The sequence below is a fragment of the Phoca vitulina genome, unplaced genomic scaffold (assembly GCF_004348235.1).
Source record: "Phoca vitulina isolate PV1807 unplaced genomic scaffold, GSC_HSeal_1.0 scaffold38, whole genome shotgun sequence".
Taxonomy (NCBI): Eukaryota; Metazoa; Chordata; class Mammalia; order Carnivora; family Phocidae; genus Phoca; species Phoca vitulina.
The window spans coordinates 7,093,576-7,111,855 of NW_022589741.1; the positions used below are offsets into that span (position 1 = coordinate 7,093,576).

At 41.3% G+C, this 18,280-nt stretch overlaps 1 protein-coding gene across 2 annotated transcripts in view; it reads left to right on the top strand.

Moving 5' to 3' along the window:
* The window catches only part of ZC3H12C (zinc finger CCCH-type containing 12C), a 74,129-nt gene that overhangs the window by 16,705 nt on the left and 39,144 nt on the right, over positions 1-18,280 (top strand). For both annotated transcript variants that reach the window (XM_032427778.1, XM_032427779.1), the window contains exon 2: positions 17,035-17,786. In XM_032427778.1, the coding sequence (XP_032283669.1) occupies positions 17,035-17,786 (752 nt within the window). The remainder of the gene's footprint in view (positions 1-17,034; positions 17,787-18,280) is intronic.

The window sequence follows — 18,280 nt, forward strand, 5'->3', positions numbered from 1 at the left end:
AACTCTGGTATGGCTGGCGTTCAGAACTTTCCATGAACTAGCTATATCCTGACTTTCCAGCCTCTTCGACAGCAGTATTAATCTCACAGTGTTCTGCATATTTTATTATCTCTCACATCTCTGGGCCTTTGATCCTGTTGTTCTCTGGGCAAAAATCCTTTCTTGCCCTACCTTACCTTGCTCCCCATCTTCCCCCAAGCACAGGTGCATACACCGTAGTCTGGGTGGGACTGTGTTGTCCCCGTTGGTCTCCACTCAGTTTATATGCCACCTCTCCAAACCTCAAATCATAGCCAGTGTCCTTGTCTCTTGTCCTGACGGATACTGCTGTTGGTAGCATTAATTGTGACATACCCTATACATTCTAGATGTTCATTTACCTGGTTTCCCTAGTGCAGTTTTCTATTCCTTAGGATAGCACCTGTCTGCGTGTTTATACCATCTCTCATCTTCCCTCAGTATTATTCCTTTGACATAGCAGACTTTCAAATACATGGTTCTTGAGTGAGCACATCCGTTCACGGCGTCCTGGCTTAACCTCTCATCCAGTTTGGTTGGGTGATCGTGGAACGTGCTGCTATTTTCCTGCCTGACACCAGAGTATTACTTCTTAAATGTACACAGTTTTAAAATGAAATGTGATCAACTAGTTAACATTTATATATAAAAATGCCCTAAGAACTGAGGTACTCTGTAATTAATGATACTACTCTTGGTAAAATCCCTCGGTCATAAGAATCTCTTTTTTTCATAGAAGATTTTGTTAAATAGCAATTATTTAAGGGAAAAAAATCATCATGGCTTTAATTTCTCGGTAGTTAATAACTTTTAGATCTTAGGAGAAAGCTAACTCAGAAAAGTGTAGCAATTTATTACTTGAGGAGAGAGTTCTGTGGCTAGAAATTAAAATGTTAATGAAATTATGTTACGAGAGAGGTGGGAGGGGGTGCCTGCCCTTTGTCTAGAGCCATTTATTTTAAAATACTTTTTCACAGCCCACCACCTCAGTTGTCTCATTTTCTACCGGAAAAATCCTTGCTTCCTTTCAGGTGTCTCTTACTGTTTCTTTTTTCTTTTTTTCCTAATTATATTTGCATTTTCTCCCTCGTCCCTTTACTCCTGCCCACTGTCAGACCAGTGTTTTTCTTCTGAGTCACTGGCTCCCAACCACTTTGATGCCCATGTTCCTTCTCAGCTTTCCATCACCATCTCCTGATGATCTTCACTGGCCGACGTATCCGTGGCCCTTACACCTTCAGTATGTTTGGCTTTTCCAAACTAATGGTCACCCCCCCATTCCCTCTGAGAAACATTGCTCTAAATTATTAATTTAACAAGATTCATATGGCAAGATTATGAACAAAAGCATAGCATGGGGCATTTGAGCTCGAAATGGCTTGAGTTCTTGGTTGTATAAACACGTGGTGAGAAGAGCTAGCAGGACACCAACATAGCCTTTGCCTCCATATTCTTTCTTGTCATTAGTAAAGAGAGAACTTTTAGGATTACATCAGTGAGAACATAAAATAATGAAAATCGGGTTTTCTGTTTTTTGTTTACAATTTCACTTTTCCCGTAAACTTTAATATTTAGCATTTACTATGTGCCGAACACTGTTCTAAGTTACCCTGTACGTTAACTCATTTAATCTTTATAACAACCCTACGCTGTTGGTGGTGTGTTTTCTAGTGGATAAAACTGAGACACAGCAATTAAATACCTTGTCCAGGTTACTGAGTTGTTGGAAGAGGGTATGGTATGGTGTTGGTTTTTATATTCATAAATTATAACATCTTCCTCTTGCTCATCTTTTCTTTGGACCCCGTGCTGGAGTAAACTCTTCCCTGGAATTTATAGTAAAGGTTCAGAAGACCACTAAATCAGATCTCTAGAAATCGTGGTGCCTTTGTAGGAAAGCATGGCCCAGGCTAGCTAGCCCAGTTCTGTTTGGTACACTGAGCAATTGGTTTGTCACTGAGAAAAAGTTTGGGTGGAATACCATATCCCTTTTCTAACCTCAAAATAGGGGTGCCCAAATATGGCAAAGCACCTACATTAAGGAGAGTGATAAACCAGTCTTAGGATTATTGATATAAAAATTCTTGGGGTAATACCAGCATATATAATCCTCTCAAAATGTAGTCATGTTTCTATATTAGACAGTCTATTAGTATAATTCACAATGTTAGTTTAAGAAGAGAGTATGATCACCTTAGTATCTTACTGCCATCCACATTCCTTATTTTTTTCCTAACTCTTTCATGTAGGAGGAAGATGTATTTCTGTAAATGACTTTTCAAAGGCTCTGACATGTGGGTGTTTCTGTGTAGATGTTTATAGACACAAGGTGACAGGCAGCTGACACTTCTGCGGACCTACTGTGTGCCTGACACTGTTCCAGGTGTTGTGTATTTATTAGCTCACTCGGTTTCGAAACAATCATACTCTTTTTTTTTCTTTTACAATTGAGAAAAGTGAGGTACCAGGAGGTACACTTGGCCGAGGTGATGTATACGTATGTTGTGTGTCTGCGTGTACGGCCGAACCGGCAATCCGTATGATGCTTAATAATAAAACCCTAGAGGCGTTCCCATCGATATTGGGAACAACGCAAAATCTTTTGCCATTAATACAGTGTAATTAGATAAAAGTATGGAGTAAGAGATATAAAAATTGGTAAGGAAGAGGCCATCTGATGATTTTCTGTTGTTATATATACAGGAAAATCCCCAGATCCTCCATGAAGCACTGCTAGAGACATGAAGAGTCATGGAGATACCTGGTTCACTAAAGCTTTATGTGAATAAAATAGTGATTTTTTTTTTTTTGGACACCAGTAGTAACAGTCAGTAGATATAATGAGAGAAGAAAAAAAAAAAACTTTCATTCACAGCAGCAAGAACAAAAGCAAAATATCTTAAGACAAGCTTAGTAAGAAATTTGTCTCATGAAGAAATCTAGAGAACTGTATTGAAAGATAGAAAAAATTTCAATAAGTTCTTTTTTACTAAGGTATAATTTACAACAATATCCTATGAATTTCAGGTGTACATCAATAGTGATACAATATGTTTATACATTACAAAATGATCCCCATGAAAAGTCTGGTTACTATCCGTCAGCATACAAAGTTAGTACGGTATTCTTGACCATATTCCCCTTCTGAACATTATAGCTCCGTGGCTTATTCATTTTGTAGTTGGAAGTTTGTACCTCTTAATCCCCTTTATCTATTCCACCCCCCAACCCTCCTGCGTCTGGTAAACAAACTGTGTTTGTTTCCTGTTTGTGAGTCTGTTTCAGTTTTGTTCATTTGTTTTTTAGATTCTGCATGAGTGAAATCATATGGTATTTGTCTTTCTCTGACTTATTTCACTTAGCATCGTACCCTCCAGGTCCATCCTTGTTGTTGCAAATGGCACGATCTCATCCCTTCTTATGGCTGAGTAATATTGGTGTGTGTACCAGATTGTTCTTGGTGGAACAGTTGAACGAATCAGAGTGCTTTTTAAGCAAGTATTACGGTAGCACAGCCTCCATCAAACTCCCAACAGCTTTTTGGTTAAAATCCATCAAAACAATTCTAAAGCATTTGGAAGCATGTATGTGTAAAAATAGCCAGGATAAAAATATGAAAACGAGGAGAAAACATGTAATGAAAGAAGACTTGCACATGCAGCGTTCCCCAATATATTCTAAGTCTACAGTCTTAATATACGGCACAGGCAGAGAGCTGGAAGAGGATCAGTGGGACACAATTGGAAGTGTGGAAGCACACCCAGGCTTACAAGGCGTTAGTATAACATAGGGTCCTATCACTCTGTCCGCTCGAACTCTCCAGAAGTTTTCCATCTCAGACTATAAGCCAAGGCCTTAGTGTGACCTACGGTCTTGCTTCTCAACTTAGGATCCCGGGGCCCACAGCAGTGGCGTCAGCTGTGAGCTTGTTAGGATGCAGCATCTCGGACCCCAGCCTGGACTTCCTGAATGAGAATCGTCAAGATCTTCACGGTGCAAATGCTGTGTGAGGTCTGAGAAGCATTGCCCTTCAGAGCCCACATGACCTGGCTTCTCCTGAGGCTGCCTTCCTGCCTTCCATCTTATCACTGCTCCCCCTGCTCACTTGCCACCAGCGTGGCTGGCCACGTTGCTGTTCCACAGACACACTCACCTGTCAGGGCTTCATACGTAATCCTCCCTCTTCCTGTGCACATCTCCTTTGCTTCGTTCAGGTCTCCGCACGCGTCACCTCATCAGAGAAGCCTCCCCTGACCCAGAGTTTCTTTGTCACATTCACCATCACCTGACACGGATGTGTGGCTCAGATTCTGTCTCCCCCCCTCCCCCAGTACGCGGTGAGCTTGGTGACAGAAAGGGACTTGCTTCGTGCCTGCTGTATCCCCAGCCCCTGGCCCCTAGGAGGGGCCCGATTGCTGAGTGAAACTGGTATTAAAAATTACAAGTAAGCGGGCGCCTGGGTGGCTCAGTTGGTTAAGCGACTGCCTTCGGCTCAGGTCATGATCCTGGAGTCCCTGGATCGAGTCCCGCATCGGGCTCCCTGCTCGGCAGGGAGTCTGCTCCTCCCTCTGACCCTCCCCTCTCATGTGCTCTCTCTCTCTCATTCTCTCTCTCAAATAAAAAAAAAAAAAAAAATACAAGTAAGCTCTCTAAGAGTTCTGAAGAGAGGGAGAAGTGACACCCAACTCTTGTTTTTCGCTGTAGTTCTGTTCTATGAAGTTGCTGCAAATACTGACCCGTGGCTCCCAGAGAACATACAGGAGTCCGTGTCTGTGAGCCTCGAGTCAAAACATTTTCACGGACCGATCAACACCTAACCTTGTTGTACGCGTGTTGCTGTTTAAAGACACCTTATGTCGTACTGTTGCTGCACGGATGCCGACCTCCCAGCCAGCAGCGCCCGAGCTCCTGCCCACAAGGCTCACCTGGCACGCATCTGCTCTCCGTGAGGCACCCCGCGGCCTTCTCGCACTTACCAACACTGGCCAGCACCTCAGGGCTAGGCTTGGGGGCCAGGTAAACAGCACATGCACCAGCAGAAAGCACAAAATGCGAAAGACGTATCGCTAGATGGTACTTTTTAGGACACGTGTTTACAGTATGAGAGCTTGGGCAAGGAGGCGAAGCCTCACTTTGTCCAGCCTCAGCTGGAACGTGTCCTCGGGCAACTCCGATGGTTCGCCTCTCTGCACGGTCCACAGGATGACTCTGAAGCACCACGAGTATTAATTTGGAGGTTACAAATACATTTTTACAAGTAGGCCAGTCTGCAAATACAGAATCTGCAAATAATGAGGACCAACCACACATCATTCTCTAAATAAATATTTATTGCCTTTCTGTGTGCTCTGCTCCCAGAATTACCCACCACTGAGACATTTATCAAGTCCTGGCCTTGTGCCCGGCCCTGTGCAAAACTCCAATAATCTGAAGACAAATTTAACCGTGTTCCAGGGAAGGCTTCCTGACGGAGGGGTCTTAGCTGAATCTTCAGTAGTAGTGGGTAGGATTTTAATAAGTGAAGCCGTGGAGAAAAAGGTATTTTAGAAGAAAGATCCTGTAAGTCACTGGTCTTCTTAAACTTGGGTACACATTAGACTCACCTGGCCTATGGCCAGTCCAAAAATAAACATCTCTAGGTATGAGACTCTGGCATCAGTGTGTTTTAAATCTCCCCAGATGACAACCAAATAAAGCACTGCTGTAAATACTCGTGTTTGGGTAGGATATAAGTTATGTGAAGGGAAGAGCAAATAAATCTGGAAAAGGGATTTTGACCCAGGTATGGAAATGCCGTCCCTGATTTAGCACATACCTACGAAACACCTGTTGTGTGGCAGGCACTTTGCAGGGTCCTGGAGACGCATCAGGAAACAAGACCCAGGCATCCCGCCTTGTTCGAGTTTACAAGCGAATGGTGTTGGCATTTGTTTAGAATTATTCACGTTCTAAATTTAACTTATTATAGTATATGGTGATTTGTATTTGGAAGGAATCTTGTCCTCAGTGCTCAGAAATCTAAATTTCATATTGAAATTATTACATCGCCCTCTGATATGAACAGAACGCTATAAAGAGAAATTGTTATAAACCTCTGTGCTGACTTCACTCCGCGTTGTCTAGCACAGCCACCCGTCGTATTAGCCTCTTGGTGGTTTTCCGTTTCTTGCACACCAGGACAGTTGTCTAAATCCAGTCGTGTGCAGGAATTTAAAATCACTGCTGTGAGGGCCTCTGGGAGTATTAACTGAAGTAATTCATTTTGCCATCTTAGAAAGAATTGGTAGGTAAGGCACTCTCTTGATTATCAATGAGAATTTAGATAGAACTCCTAATTAACAAAGAACTTTGACTGGGTTATAGTCGGTTTGTAGTTGCTTTTGTATCGCTTGCTGCATATCATGCTTTTCTTTCCTGTTCCTTTACACAGTACACTCTGACACGCTCTTCTAGACAGACCTCCTGATAGAGCTTTCTTGTAATCTATCTGATACTCTTTCTAGCCTGACTCTGCCAGTCTCTCTTTTCACAACGCTCCTGACCAAGCAGTGTTTGAATTAGTTTGCTAAGTAGACTAATTTAATGCCTAAAGAACAAGCCCCCATGCCCGACCTCGGCTTTCAGCTGGGATGCACAGCCCAGAGAGAGCATGATGGACGCAAACGAGCACACACCAGGTAGAAGGCGAGGAATGGCATAGACCGTGGGACATAAAGGTCCGCAGCATCAGGAGAGAAGAGTTAAGTTCTGACTTGGCTTCGATGATGAGGTTGCCAGTATTATCATTACTACAAAAGGCAAAGTCTCATTAAGTTGTTAGAATTCAGAGAATGTCTTGTCTATATTTTATATAAAATTACCCACTTTTGGTCAGCTTTTCCTCAGTTTCAGTTTACTTAACTGTATTTTATTAATATGGATGATATCATGTGCTTTTTAACCTCTTTTAAAATCATTTATGGCCTTTTTCCCTCATGAATTTTCTCTCCCTTCCTCCCTTATATATGAGCTGTTCTAGTAACCTGCTTCATTGGCATTTAGGATGTCCTTAATATTCTCTGTGCCTTTCTAAAATTCCTTGATTATTTACAAGTTTAATGAGAATTGAAGATCATCTTTCTAAAGACTTAGTTGTTTAATGAACTTTTAAAAATACTGAATGGGGGGGCACCTGGGTGGCTCAGCCGTTTAGCGTCTGCCTTCGGCTCAGGTCATGATCCCGGGGTCCTGGGATCGAGCCCCGCATCGGGCTCCTTGCTCGGCGGGGAAGCCTGCTTCTCCCTCTCCCACTCCCCCTGCTTGTGTTCCCTCTCTCGCTGTCTCTCTCTGTCAAAAAATAAATAAAAATAAATAAATAAAAATACTGAATGGGAAGTTAATACTGGGAAATAATTGAAGTCTTATGCTGTGGGTTATGTTACCACAAAATGCAGAAAAGTTTTTCTTTTTAGACCACTGGGAAGAAATAACTTTTTGTGGATTTATTTACTATTTGTCTCTGAACCCTAAAGAGAATTGAGGTTTATTTGCTCTTAGTGATGTGGCACTGAAAGATCGTCAGACCGATAGAATTTTTATTTTGAGGAACATTATCTTCCCTCTTTGTTACGGAATTTTTTTCTTTATTTTTTTAACCTTTCCCTTCATATGTGTTTTAAAAGTGGTCTGCTCAGAGTTAATTTATGTAAGTGTTTTTATCACTTTTTTTTCCGTAATAGTTCTTTATAGCAAAATTTTTGTTGAATGTTGTTCGAGGGGGTGTTTTTCCTGCCTTAGTTCTGAACCAACTGAGAAATAGACAAAGGAGCCAGGCAGATGGACGTCAAAATAGCTCTTTTCTGATGGAACTATTGCAGGACATGACTTAAGAGCCCAGCTTAAAGAGCTTAATGATGTTGAACCCTCCAAATTAGAAAGCTTTAACCACCCAATCTCAGGCAGTGCTGGGGAGCAAGGCAGCCTGGGCAGATCCCAAAGAGAAAAGTGCAGAGGAAAGGGCCAGGCTTTGCTTACAAAATTCCTCTTCCCAGACTCACCCACCCGGTAAGTCATCCTCCAGTGAGGGGGCAGAGGCCGGAGGGCGGGTTGCACCAAGGGAGGCCACTCCAGTTGGGAAGCTGAAGCCAGAGCGAGAGGCCACTCCAGTTGGGAAGCTGAAGCCAGAGCGAGAGGCCACTCCAGTTGGGAAGCTGAAGCCAGAGCGGGAGACCCGCAGGAGGAGTCTCTCATGCCAGAGAGGCTGGGGCTCCCTCAGCCCACAGTGGCTGACAGCAGCCTCCGTGGAGGGGGTTACAGGAACACTGCAAAGAGCTGAGGGCTCTTGGAGGAGCTCACCCTGTCGTAAAAGAGAAATAAAACCTGCCCAGGGGCACTTTTGTTCACATGTTAGTACCTGATTGATTTTGCTCCATTCTCTTACACTGTGTGTATAAATTAGAGTTTTTGCTGGGTCTTTTTTTTAATTCTCAAAAATAATAAAAGGTTTTGCTGAAATTTTAACCTTTCAACCTTTGGGAGACAGTTGGGGAAATTTGATAGAACAGTTTTGCTTCCATGGTGTTATTGTTAGGATCGGGAGAGATTGTATATTAATGGGGGAACAAATCCATATTAAGAGAAAGGTACCAGGAAGTGGGCTTGGGTCACCGGCGATGAAGAGAATTGATTCCCAACAGCAGAGGCAAAGCCCACGTGTTCACGTTCAAATTTAAGCGGACGTACAAGGTCCTCTCATGTGGTTGAAGCTCCTGACATTAGACACACCCATTGGCACTGACGGATGTCCGTGTGCACCCAGAACCCTACACTGCCTGGTTTTCTCCTGCCCTCGGGGCCCACCGAGCTCGGCCCTCTACTGCAGCGCCCCACCCAGCCCAGGGTGGGAAGTGGACCAGGGCCTGTGACTAGGGAAGCCAGCCGGGCCTTTCACCTACAGATGTTTTAATGTGCTTAACATTATCCAATACTAGCAACCAAGGTAGTCTAAATACCACAGCAGGATCTGATTAGCTTTTTCAGATCACTGCCTTTATTTGCTGTTTGCAAAAAAGCTTAATCCAGTGCTAGAGATCAGGCTTCCTGCTGAGCCCTTGGGTAGTTTTCTTTCCTTTGTGTTCACCAGTGGCTGGAATTAGTGAGAAGATACCTCTTCCTCCTCCCGAATTAAAGCTATAAAGTAGTAACTGTAGTAGCAAGGGATAAAGAGAAGAAAACCCAGGGCAAAAGAGAAGACTTGCAATTCATACTAAAGAGTTTACTTTTTATACACAAAAAAGTTTTAATATGAATTCGTAAATACTGACCTCACTGTCTCTGATCTCATCAGTGCGTTGCTTAAGTTTTATTAGGTTTTAGTTGTTGGGATCACTTTGCATTAATGTATATGTTTTATTTTTATGTTACTAAATCAAACTCAGTTTTACCAAAAGAAGTACATTTACTCACTATCTGACTGGCCTTGACTTATATTCTTCACTCCTTTTACTCATAAAATTTCAAAAAGAAATACCACCACACCACTTAAAAAAAATAAATTTTAACTCTCTTCGTTTCTATGTTCATATGTTTACCTAAGACATAAAATTTGAATTCTGGGTAATTCACCTTATAATTTGCAATAAACTGTAATATTAGAGATGCTTTATCTTTAACGGGCTTCTGACATCAGACCATAGGCTTAACCAAGGCAGAAACATTCCTGCAACCCTTGGTCGAAAAAGAACAGTTTTGCTTTAGAAATTAGTGTGACATGCAAACCTAATAATAATGACATTCAGTTAAAAAATATTTTCACAGGTTTGAAATTTTCTAACATTTTGGGAATGATATACTTTCATAAAAGATAAATCTCTTTGGAGGAAAAATACAGACCAATGGTGATCTAAAGCATACTCTGTATTTTTATTTCTGGTAACAGTGATTTTTTTTTTTTAGGCTTTTAGTACGCATAAGGAATGTTTTCTTCCATGAGATAACTGAAAAATTTCAACTATGTAGAGTAGGCCTTCTTCCTCTTGTGTGGTAAACGGGGAAACTCTCATTTACACGTGAGTGGTCACAATTAAGTCCCCACCGGCCAGGAGTCCCAACAGATACTCCTGTTCTCCAAGTAGTCACAAGGGACCCTAATCGTGAGTAGCCTCGGTATTTGTATATACGTAAAGAGAGATTGATTTAGATGGTTTGGGGTGCTTTACCCAAATCTTGTATCTTGGAAAAGCCTGGGCCCTGCGTAATTCAGCCTGTATCAGAAAGTCGTAAAAGCTGCTCTCGCCTTCGCCCTTCTCATGGGCACTGGAATGAAGAGTGGATGCACGCCCATGTGGGCGGATGGGGGGGCGCTCTTTCTCCAAAGTAGGTCGTAGGACAGCTGTAGATGTCTTTTTCCTTTTCCTTGAGCAGGGAGATCCTTTCACAATACCTGATGGTGTTTAAATTTTGGTTGAACTTTTGTAATAATCAGAGGCCCCTAGAGATGGAACTTATGCAGCCCTCAAAAGCCAGTAGTCCTTAGCATTATAAATACTGCGGTCTGGAACTTTGGACATAAATCGGGAGGTAAGAAGCTTCCTCCCCAAGGGGACCGATTTTTTTATATTCCTCAAAAAATACCACCATACTACTTCTTCGTAAAGTTAACTTGTCCCTGAGCTGAAATTTGAGTATTACATCTGAACAAATTTTATGAAAAAATCAAATGCTTTTAACAGGTATAATATGTTGTATATTAGAACATAATGAAAGCCTTTAATGACATGAGTAACTAGAATCCATCATAAAAGAATTTTACATTGCTACTGGGCATACTGTAAGGTGGGCTGTGCTGGTGGTTTAGGTTGAAGTTAAATAGTTTTGTCTAAAGATACAGTTTAGAGGACATTTGGCACACAGTGGGACCGCACTTGTTTTATCTTCCTACGCTATGCTTTTAGTGAACTTTCTAAAATTGTAAGCTCTTAAACCTTTGTCTCTTGCGGTCTTACTTTCATTACCCCTCTCTCGCTCTTTTTTTTTCATTTTATTGCCTTGCAACAAATTAACCAATATCTAAGAATATTTTGGATTTCCCGGTGCTTCCAGGGAAATAGTTTTACTATAGCCTTCTGTCCCATTTCACTACGGACTCATTTATTAAAGAAAAGGGATTACTGCGGTAGCGAATTGCTACTTTGACACACCTCATGTCCTTTATTACTCAAAACCCAAAAGCTAATAGAACGGGAGGATAGCCTCAACTTTTTGGAAACATGCAACTTTTATGACTTGAAAATATAATTGGCTTCTTTGTTCCGCGCATGAAAAACAAGGAGGAAAAGCCGAAGGCTGCCCAAGCCAGGTGTTTCTTGTTGGCAGCCTGCTGCCTGATGACTGGGCTCCCAACGAGCAGCTGCCGGAGAGTCGGCTTTGTCTGGCCTATTGTTAGAGCACACCCCTCGTTAATACTACATGCTGCCCGGGGCAGACCCCGAGAATGACATCAACTTGCTTATCTTAGAAACCTGTGAACCTGACCCAGGGTGCTGAGGTTGGCTTGCATCTGCCCGGCCAACTCATTGTGAGCTCTCTGGCCCATGATTGGCTGTTCCTCCACTCGGTAATAGGTTAAGCAAAGACACTGCCATTTCCATCTGTTCAGCCATTCATTGTTCTTCCTGCCTGCCTGCAAGTCTGCAGCTAAAACTGTGTTAAGGAGCTACGGCTGAGGCTGCTACAGAAACCAATGTCTTTGTATTTTCCTGCTAACGTGAGTATCTGTGCTACTTCACGCCTTGCAAGTTAAACTTTGCTAAATATTGAGAGTATTAATTTGAACTCTGTAAAGGACAGGAAACCCCTCCAGTGGAAGGCTACAAATGATTACATGGCGCCAAAATACAAGAAAATTCTCTCTGTAGACTTATGTCTGGAGTCACATAAATAATTACAGCCTCACGAACATTTGCAAGGCGTTAGGCATGGCATGGGGTCATTTGGTACTGAAGGATGAGTTCTGACACGTTCTGATGTTTTGATAAACAATGAATTTGGGTTTTATCTTATCACATTCTTGTGTTTCTTCAAGTGTCACTGTCAGACTTAGGCACTGTGAACTGGTAGTGAGATTTGATAGGGTTTTTTTTCCATTGTCTTAAAAATCCAGCTTGGGGGGAGATGGATTGATACACAGGTAGATGTTGCAGACACCTTGTTGTAAATATGATGATTAAGCATTCACCTGCTTTGTCAGCAGTTTCGATAGTCACGTAGAGTTTCTAATTTCTCCCACCTTTTTAAAAATTTTTTCCCCTGCATTAGTTTCAAATATTAGATGGAAGGTGTCATTCCAAGAACTGCTTTCAGGAGTTCCGTAATGGGGAAAGGAGGAGGAGACAAAGACTTTCATCTATCAGTTGGGAGGGAAAGAGCGAGCATAAAGGGTTAAAAAGAGGTTTTCATTTCTACCACATGCCCTATTGTGTGAACACATGCAAGAGTCTATTGAAAGTTCTCAGAAGATGGGCAGGCCACCAGTTGCTGGCCTCCTGCAGTTCTAGCAGGACATCTGTTGCCCCAGAGCATCAACCAATCTGTTCAAAGGGACATCCTTCCTTTGTTAGCCAGAGGGATGCAGACAGCAGCACTCCCTGAAATACAACGGCAATTAAATACACAGAGACTACAGCAGTGGGTATTTATTACATATTCATTATTTTATTTTCATTGTTCTCACGGTATTACCATTTGGATAACAACCAGAACCCACTTTATGGCATTGTAACTTTACATTACAAACAAACAAATTGATGTAACAACTTTGTGGTCTAATATTCCTAATTAATATGAGGCTCTTCAGAAATAAAAAAAAAATTTTCCCCCACTGGATTTGAGGTGAAGGATTATCCAAGTCATCTAATGGGAACTTTCAGAGATCTCACCAAATGGGGGAATTTGTATATCTACAACAAATTTCTAGTAGATAACCATATCCTAAGCCTGCCTTCAGCTAATACAAAGTTTCTTTTTGACAACTAAAATAATCAGTTACACTTCATCATCTACAAAATTAGCATGAGAATTTGGGTCTTTTTCAACAAATATTATTTGACTTTTTAACTTATTGGCCTTTAGCCAGAAAAATTATTTTAGTTTCCAGTACAGTATCTGGAGGGAATCTTTAGTTTTGTAAGTGTAGAAATCTGTGTTCAGACCATTATATTTTTGCCCAGTGCTTTCTGTGTTCATGAATATAGTGTGTAAAGGCCAATTACAATGGATTCCTGATAGAAAGCTTAAAAGTTAAGCCATATTTTTTGCAGTTTGGTAGTTTTTTTAATAACTATGGGAGTATAAACACTGACCTGTTTTGTGTGTGAAATTTTGTCTATGCTGCTGCTTCATGAAATGAGGAAAATTATCCTTATTAGTTAAGAGTTGATTAAAGATCACTTACATACATTTGCATTTGAGTAAATGCAAAACTTAAAAGTCTAATAAATGATTTAGAAATTAGGGAGAAAAGTATTTTCTACCTTACCTGTAATAATAAATTGGTGATGTTATTGGAGTCTGCTATCTTTTTCAACATTATATTGATCATTTTTAAGGCACTGAGCAAAAATAAAGATCCTCTACTATTATTTGTCCTAAGATTTCTTATAACAATTCCTTGTAAGTATTACACATGACATTACTTTAACAAGTACTGCAGCCTATGAAAATATTTTTTTTCAGCTCTTAAATCTTAAGACTGGCGTTTAATTTTTTATTGAGTGATTTCAAGATATTGTGGGGGAAAAAAATTTAAGTGTCATGTTAAGTCAGGGCAATCTTTTACTAATTTCAAGTGGGTAAGGAAGTACTTCAGATTAGTTTTAAAAACCAAATGTTTCCCATCTGGTTACTACAAGTAAGGTTATTTCAGATTTGGATTATGTAACGGAGAAGATCTAGGCCTGGTGACTGAACTCCTTTGCCCGTATTTGTACTATTTCATATTTAGTCTGTTGATGGGTAGGAGCCGAAAATAATTATTTAACTGCTTGTTGAGGACAAGATGACATTGGGTAACTTTCTCTCAAGTAACCAGTGAAGTATGGAACATGAAGAGAGGCCTGTCAGTGTGGGGAAAGAGTTCAACCAGAGTATCTTAAAAGAAAAAATATTGTGCCTAACCAAATTAGATGTTAATTTTTTTAAAGTAGGGCAGATCAGTATTAAAAATCATGTTAGCCCAATTATTGTAAACTTTTTACTTACATAGTATCTATAATTAGATGAATTGTAAATTACAAGTTAAAGGTGTGTGGTATTCACTAAATATATTCATGTATACAAATGAGTTTTCTCTGGTTTAATATTATAAAAAGCAAATTGTTGATAATCTAATTTTTCCTCCCTATTTTATCATTATAGCTATATAATAAAATTATATAGGCGAGCAGATTTACATAGTACCATGAACACTTTTTTTATATGAGACTGAAGTGATACAGAAAGATTTAGATACTTGCTTAGGGTGGATGATTTTTAGTTTAAAAACTTTATAGTATTTGGTTTTGTTTCTTTGAAAACTGTGAAAATTAAGAATAATTTCCCTTATTCTCTAAACATAACATTTCATTTCCATGTTCCCCAGTGGCTGTGTTTTCATGCAGTGTTCATCTTGTTTGAAACAGTCCAAAAGGAAAACACTTCAGCCCAATATTAAAATAATATTTCCTAGTTGAAGTCAGGGATTTGGTCAGTGAGTCATTATCTTGAAGAATTATCTCACAACAGCACTTCTGCAAAACCCAAACTTTTCAGGGGAGATCAGAAATGTTGCCCATTAAATACACTTCCTGCAGTCGGAGCAGATTGTGGGGTTTATGGAACAATGATGTCGGAGCTTCCAGATTGGTTTGGCAGCTGCATTGTTCTCGGAGGGTAAACCAGACGCACTTAAGTCCCAGTCTCTTTTATAGGCTTTTGTTCATACCAAATTATTCTTTCACTGTGCTAGCATTCATGATGGCATGTTAAAAGAGTGCAGCTTAGCAACCAGCTTCTGGTTGCCAGGCAGCCCAGCTTCCAATAGGTTTTCCTTGTTCAAGATACTTTTGGTGGGAGCTCTGCGAAGGCCACAGTGCAGATTTTTCTTTTAACTGTATCCCTTCATTAGGATTCTGTTGTGATTTGTTACTTGCATTATGGTGTCAGTATATTACAGTAGTTAATAAATCACAAAGTGTAAAGATTTGCTTTCAAAATCCCTGCCTTTAATTCTAAATAATTGGGCTCATGCATATCCGTATTAATAGAAAAAAAAAAATTGAAATGGATACAGCTCCCTAATGGAGCATCTGCTAAGGAGTATTTCTTTTTATCAGTTGAGCAGTTCTGGAGCCAGGAGAGCTTGATGTTTCTTTAAAACTAATAAACGAACGCTACATTAAGAGAACAATGTTATCTGTCTTCTCAAGGGATAAAACCTGAAGAAACTCCTGTAGAATGTGTAGGAGTTCTACACTGACGAAATTTTAAATGTGGTGTTATCAAGCTAAAGATTCCATGTTCTAGTCTTTAGTATTTACCATACTGAATATAATTTATTTCATTATAGAAATACTCCCCTCTCTAATAAGTTCACCAAGGATGCATTCAAATGTGTGACTTCTTAGAAAAACACTTAGCATTTTCTCTTAACATTTATATAATAGCTCCTTTCTAGTGTAAATAAGATGTTGAAGAGCTTTAGAATAAAATGTTTTTGCAATTTTCTTTTTTAGATGATTTAAATAGGTGTTTTATGACTAGTCTCAAATCCAGCCACCACCGCCTGACTAATGATTACCCCTGGATAGAACACCAGAGTCGCCTTAATAAGTAAGCCACTGGTGTGAATATAGTCCTTATGCTAAAGCACAAGAGCAGATAATTTTATTCTGCTAACCTGTTCCTGGTATAGAAAGAATAATGAATACCCAGTAGACTTTAAGGAAAATTAGCAAAACAGCAAAAGTGTTTTAAACAGTGAAAGTATTCCTTGGGGCGGGGGGAAGCAAAGTGGGAGAAAAGATGACTTTTTAACCAAATGCAGATAATGGGTAACTAATTATCTGATGTGATACAAGAAGTATTTTCTTACATTAAATTCAGGAAATTAAGATAACACATATTCAACGTACTTTATTTGCTGTTACTTTTCTGTGAACTGCACCATTTCTCTGCTTTCTATAAATGTGCAGAGAATAAAAGCACTTTTTCCGCCTGGAATGAAATAGATGGTAGTGTCCCTGGGTAAGGGTAACATAACATTAAAATTTGTCTTCTGTGACTGTGCTCTGTATCCACAAAATAAAGATTGTTAGGGCAAAACTATGCATCTCCTCAATGGAATATAATTCACTTTGTGATTATTTAGTTCCTCGTTGGCTGTTGTAGAACTGTGCTCTTTTAGCACTCCACCTAAATTATATCTGGAATGTCTTTAGATTGTTGTTAAGCTTGATCCAAATTAATGTCAGTTTTCCAATTATAGTAAGTTAACGTTTGCCTTTCTTTCCATATGGCTTTCCCTTCAAAATAATCTTTACAAATGTTTATGAATTCTTTTAGAGAAAATGTATGTAACCTATCACCGTTTATCTAGAACATGCTTTTTGGTAATAATGTAGGTGTCCCTCTGGAAACATTGGCCTTTCTGACAGTGGAAAGATCTCTTCCACGAAAGGTTGAGAAGCGTCATGATAGAATTGGGGAAAGCACGGGTTTGGGAGTCATGCAAAACTGGGTTAAAAAAAAAAAATCCAGTTCCACTAGTTATTTTCTTTGTTGCCCCGGAAAAATTGCATGGCATTCTACTTCCTAGCTTCTTCATCTGAAAAACAGGGCATGATCCTATCTGGGGCAAAGGTGTTAGGAGGGCTGAGAAGATGCAGAGAAACCGCAAAGTTGAATATTCGGTAGTTGGGCGATATCCTTTCACCTTCTTTACTGGAACAGGAATGAACCAGTAAATACAAAATTCTAAATGTTTTACGTTTTTTTTTCCTCTAGGAATACGGGGTGCTTTGCATTCAGGAATACAGAAAAAATAGCAAAGTGGAGTCAAGTGCACGAAACAGCTTCATGGGCTTGAAGGATCATCTGGGGCGCGACCTGGGCCACCTTTATGTGGAGAGTCCTGACCCACGCCTAAGTACTTCTGTACCTTGGTCAATGGTAGAGAAGCCGACGATGGATACAGGCGGCTCCGGGAGGGAAGAGAAAGGGGCGTCTGAAGAGAACACGAGTTCCGGCGACTCGGAAGAAAGCACGCCTTCCGATAACGAGTCGGAGCCGTCGAGGAGCGCGTCCGTAGCGCCGTGCTCACTGACCAGCACCCACAGACCGCTGTGCAGGTCCCCCCGCCTAGAGCCTCCCCTACTCAGACGCAGCGACACTTTGCAGGACTTCCAACCCGAGGAGTCCCCGCCGCCGTCCCAGGACGCGAAGAAGCCCCCTGACGTGGTGCGGGAGTACCAGACGAAGCTGGAGTTCGCGCTCAAGCTGGGCTATTCGGAGGAGCAGGTGCAGCTCGTGCTCCACAAACTCGGTACCGACGCGCTCATCAACGACATCCTGGGGGAACTCGTCAAGCTCGGCAATAAAAGCGAGGCCGAGCAGACCGTGAGTGCGATGGCGAGCGTGGCGCGGGACTCGTCCTCCCTGGAGTCGCAGCGCTCGGAGTCTCCGATGCCAGAGGGCGCCGCGGACGAGGGCGAGAACCTGCGGCCCGTCGTCATCGACGGCAGCAACGTGGCGATGAGGTGAGTGCGGGGAGCGTCGCGCCCCTCGCCGCCTGGAGGCCGTCCTAGCCCGCGGCCGCTTCTCTCCCGACAGTCGGGGGCCGAGGACCCCGCGTCCCCGCGTCGGCTCAGTAGTTCCAGCTCTGTCTCCTAGTTCTCTCAGTCCGCTTCAGGGCGGCCGGCCGTTCTCACCCCGTTTGTCCTTAAAAAGAGACCCTCTTCCTCCGGACGAGTCTCCTTTTTCCCCTCATCTGGCTAAATTACCGGGGCATAAAAATTAGCGCACGTTCCTGGGGAGTGTTAACCGCTGGTTGTAAATGAACTTGAGTCTGATGACACTCAACAATTTTGGAATCTAGTCAGATAAATAAATAGTCTATTTCTGTGTGAAGTCAAATAACCATAGGGAAAAACGCCAGTTCTTTTAGAAAAATATTTTTATTGCTTTGGGAACAAATCAAAGAGTTTCAGATTTCTTTTGTTTCACTTAAGAAATGTAAATTCAAAAATAACTC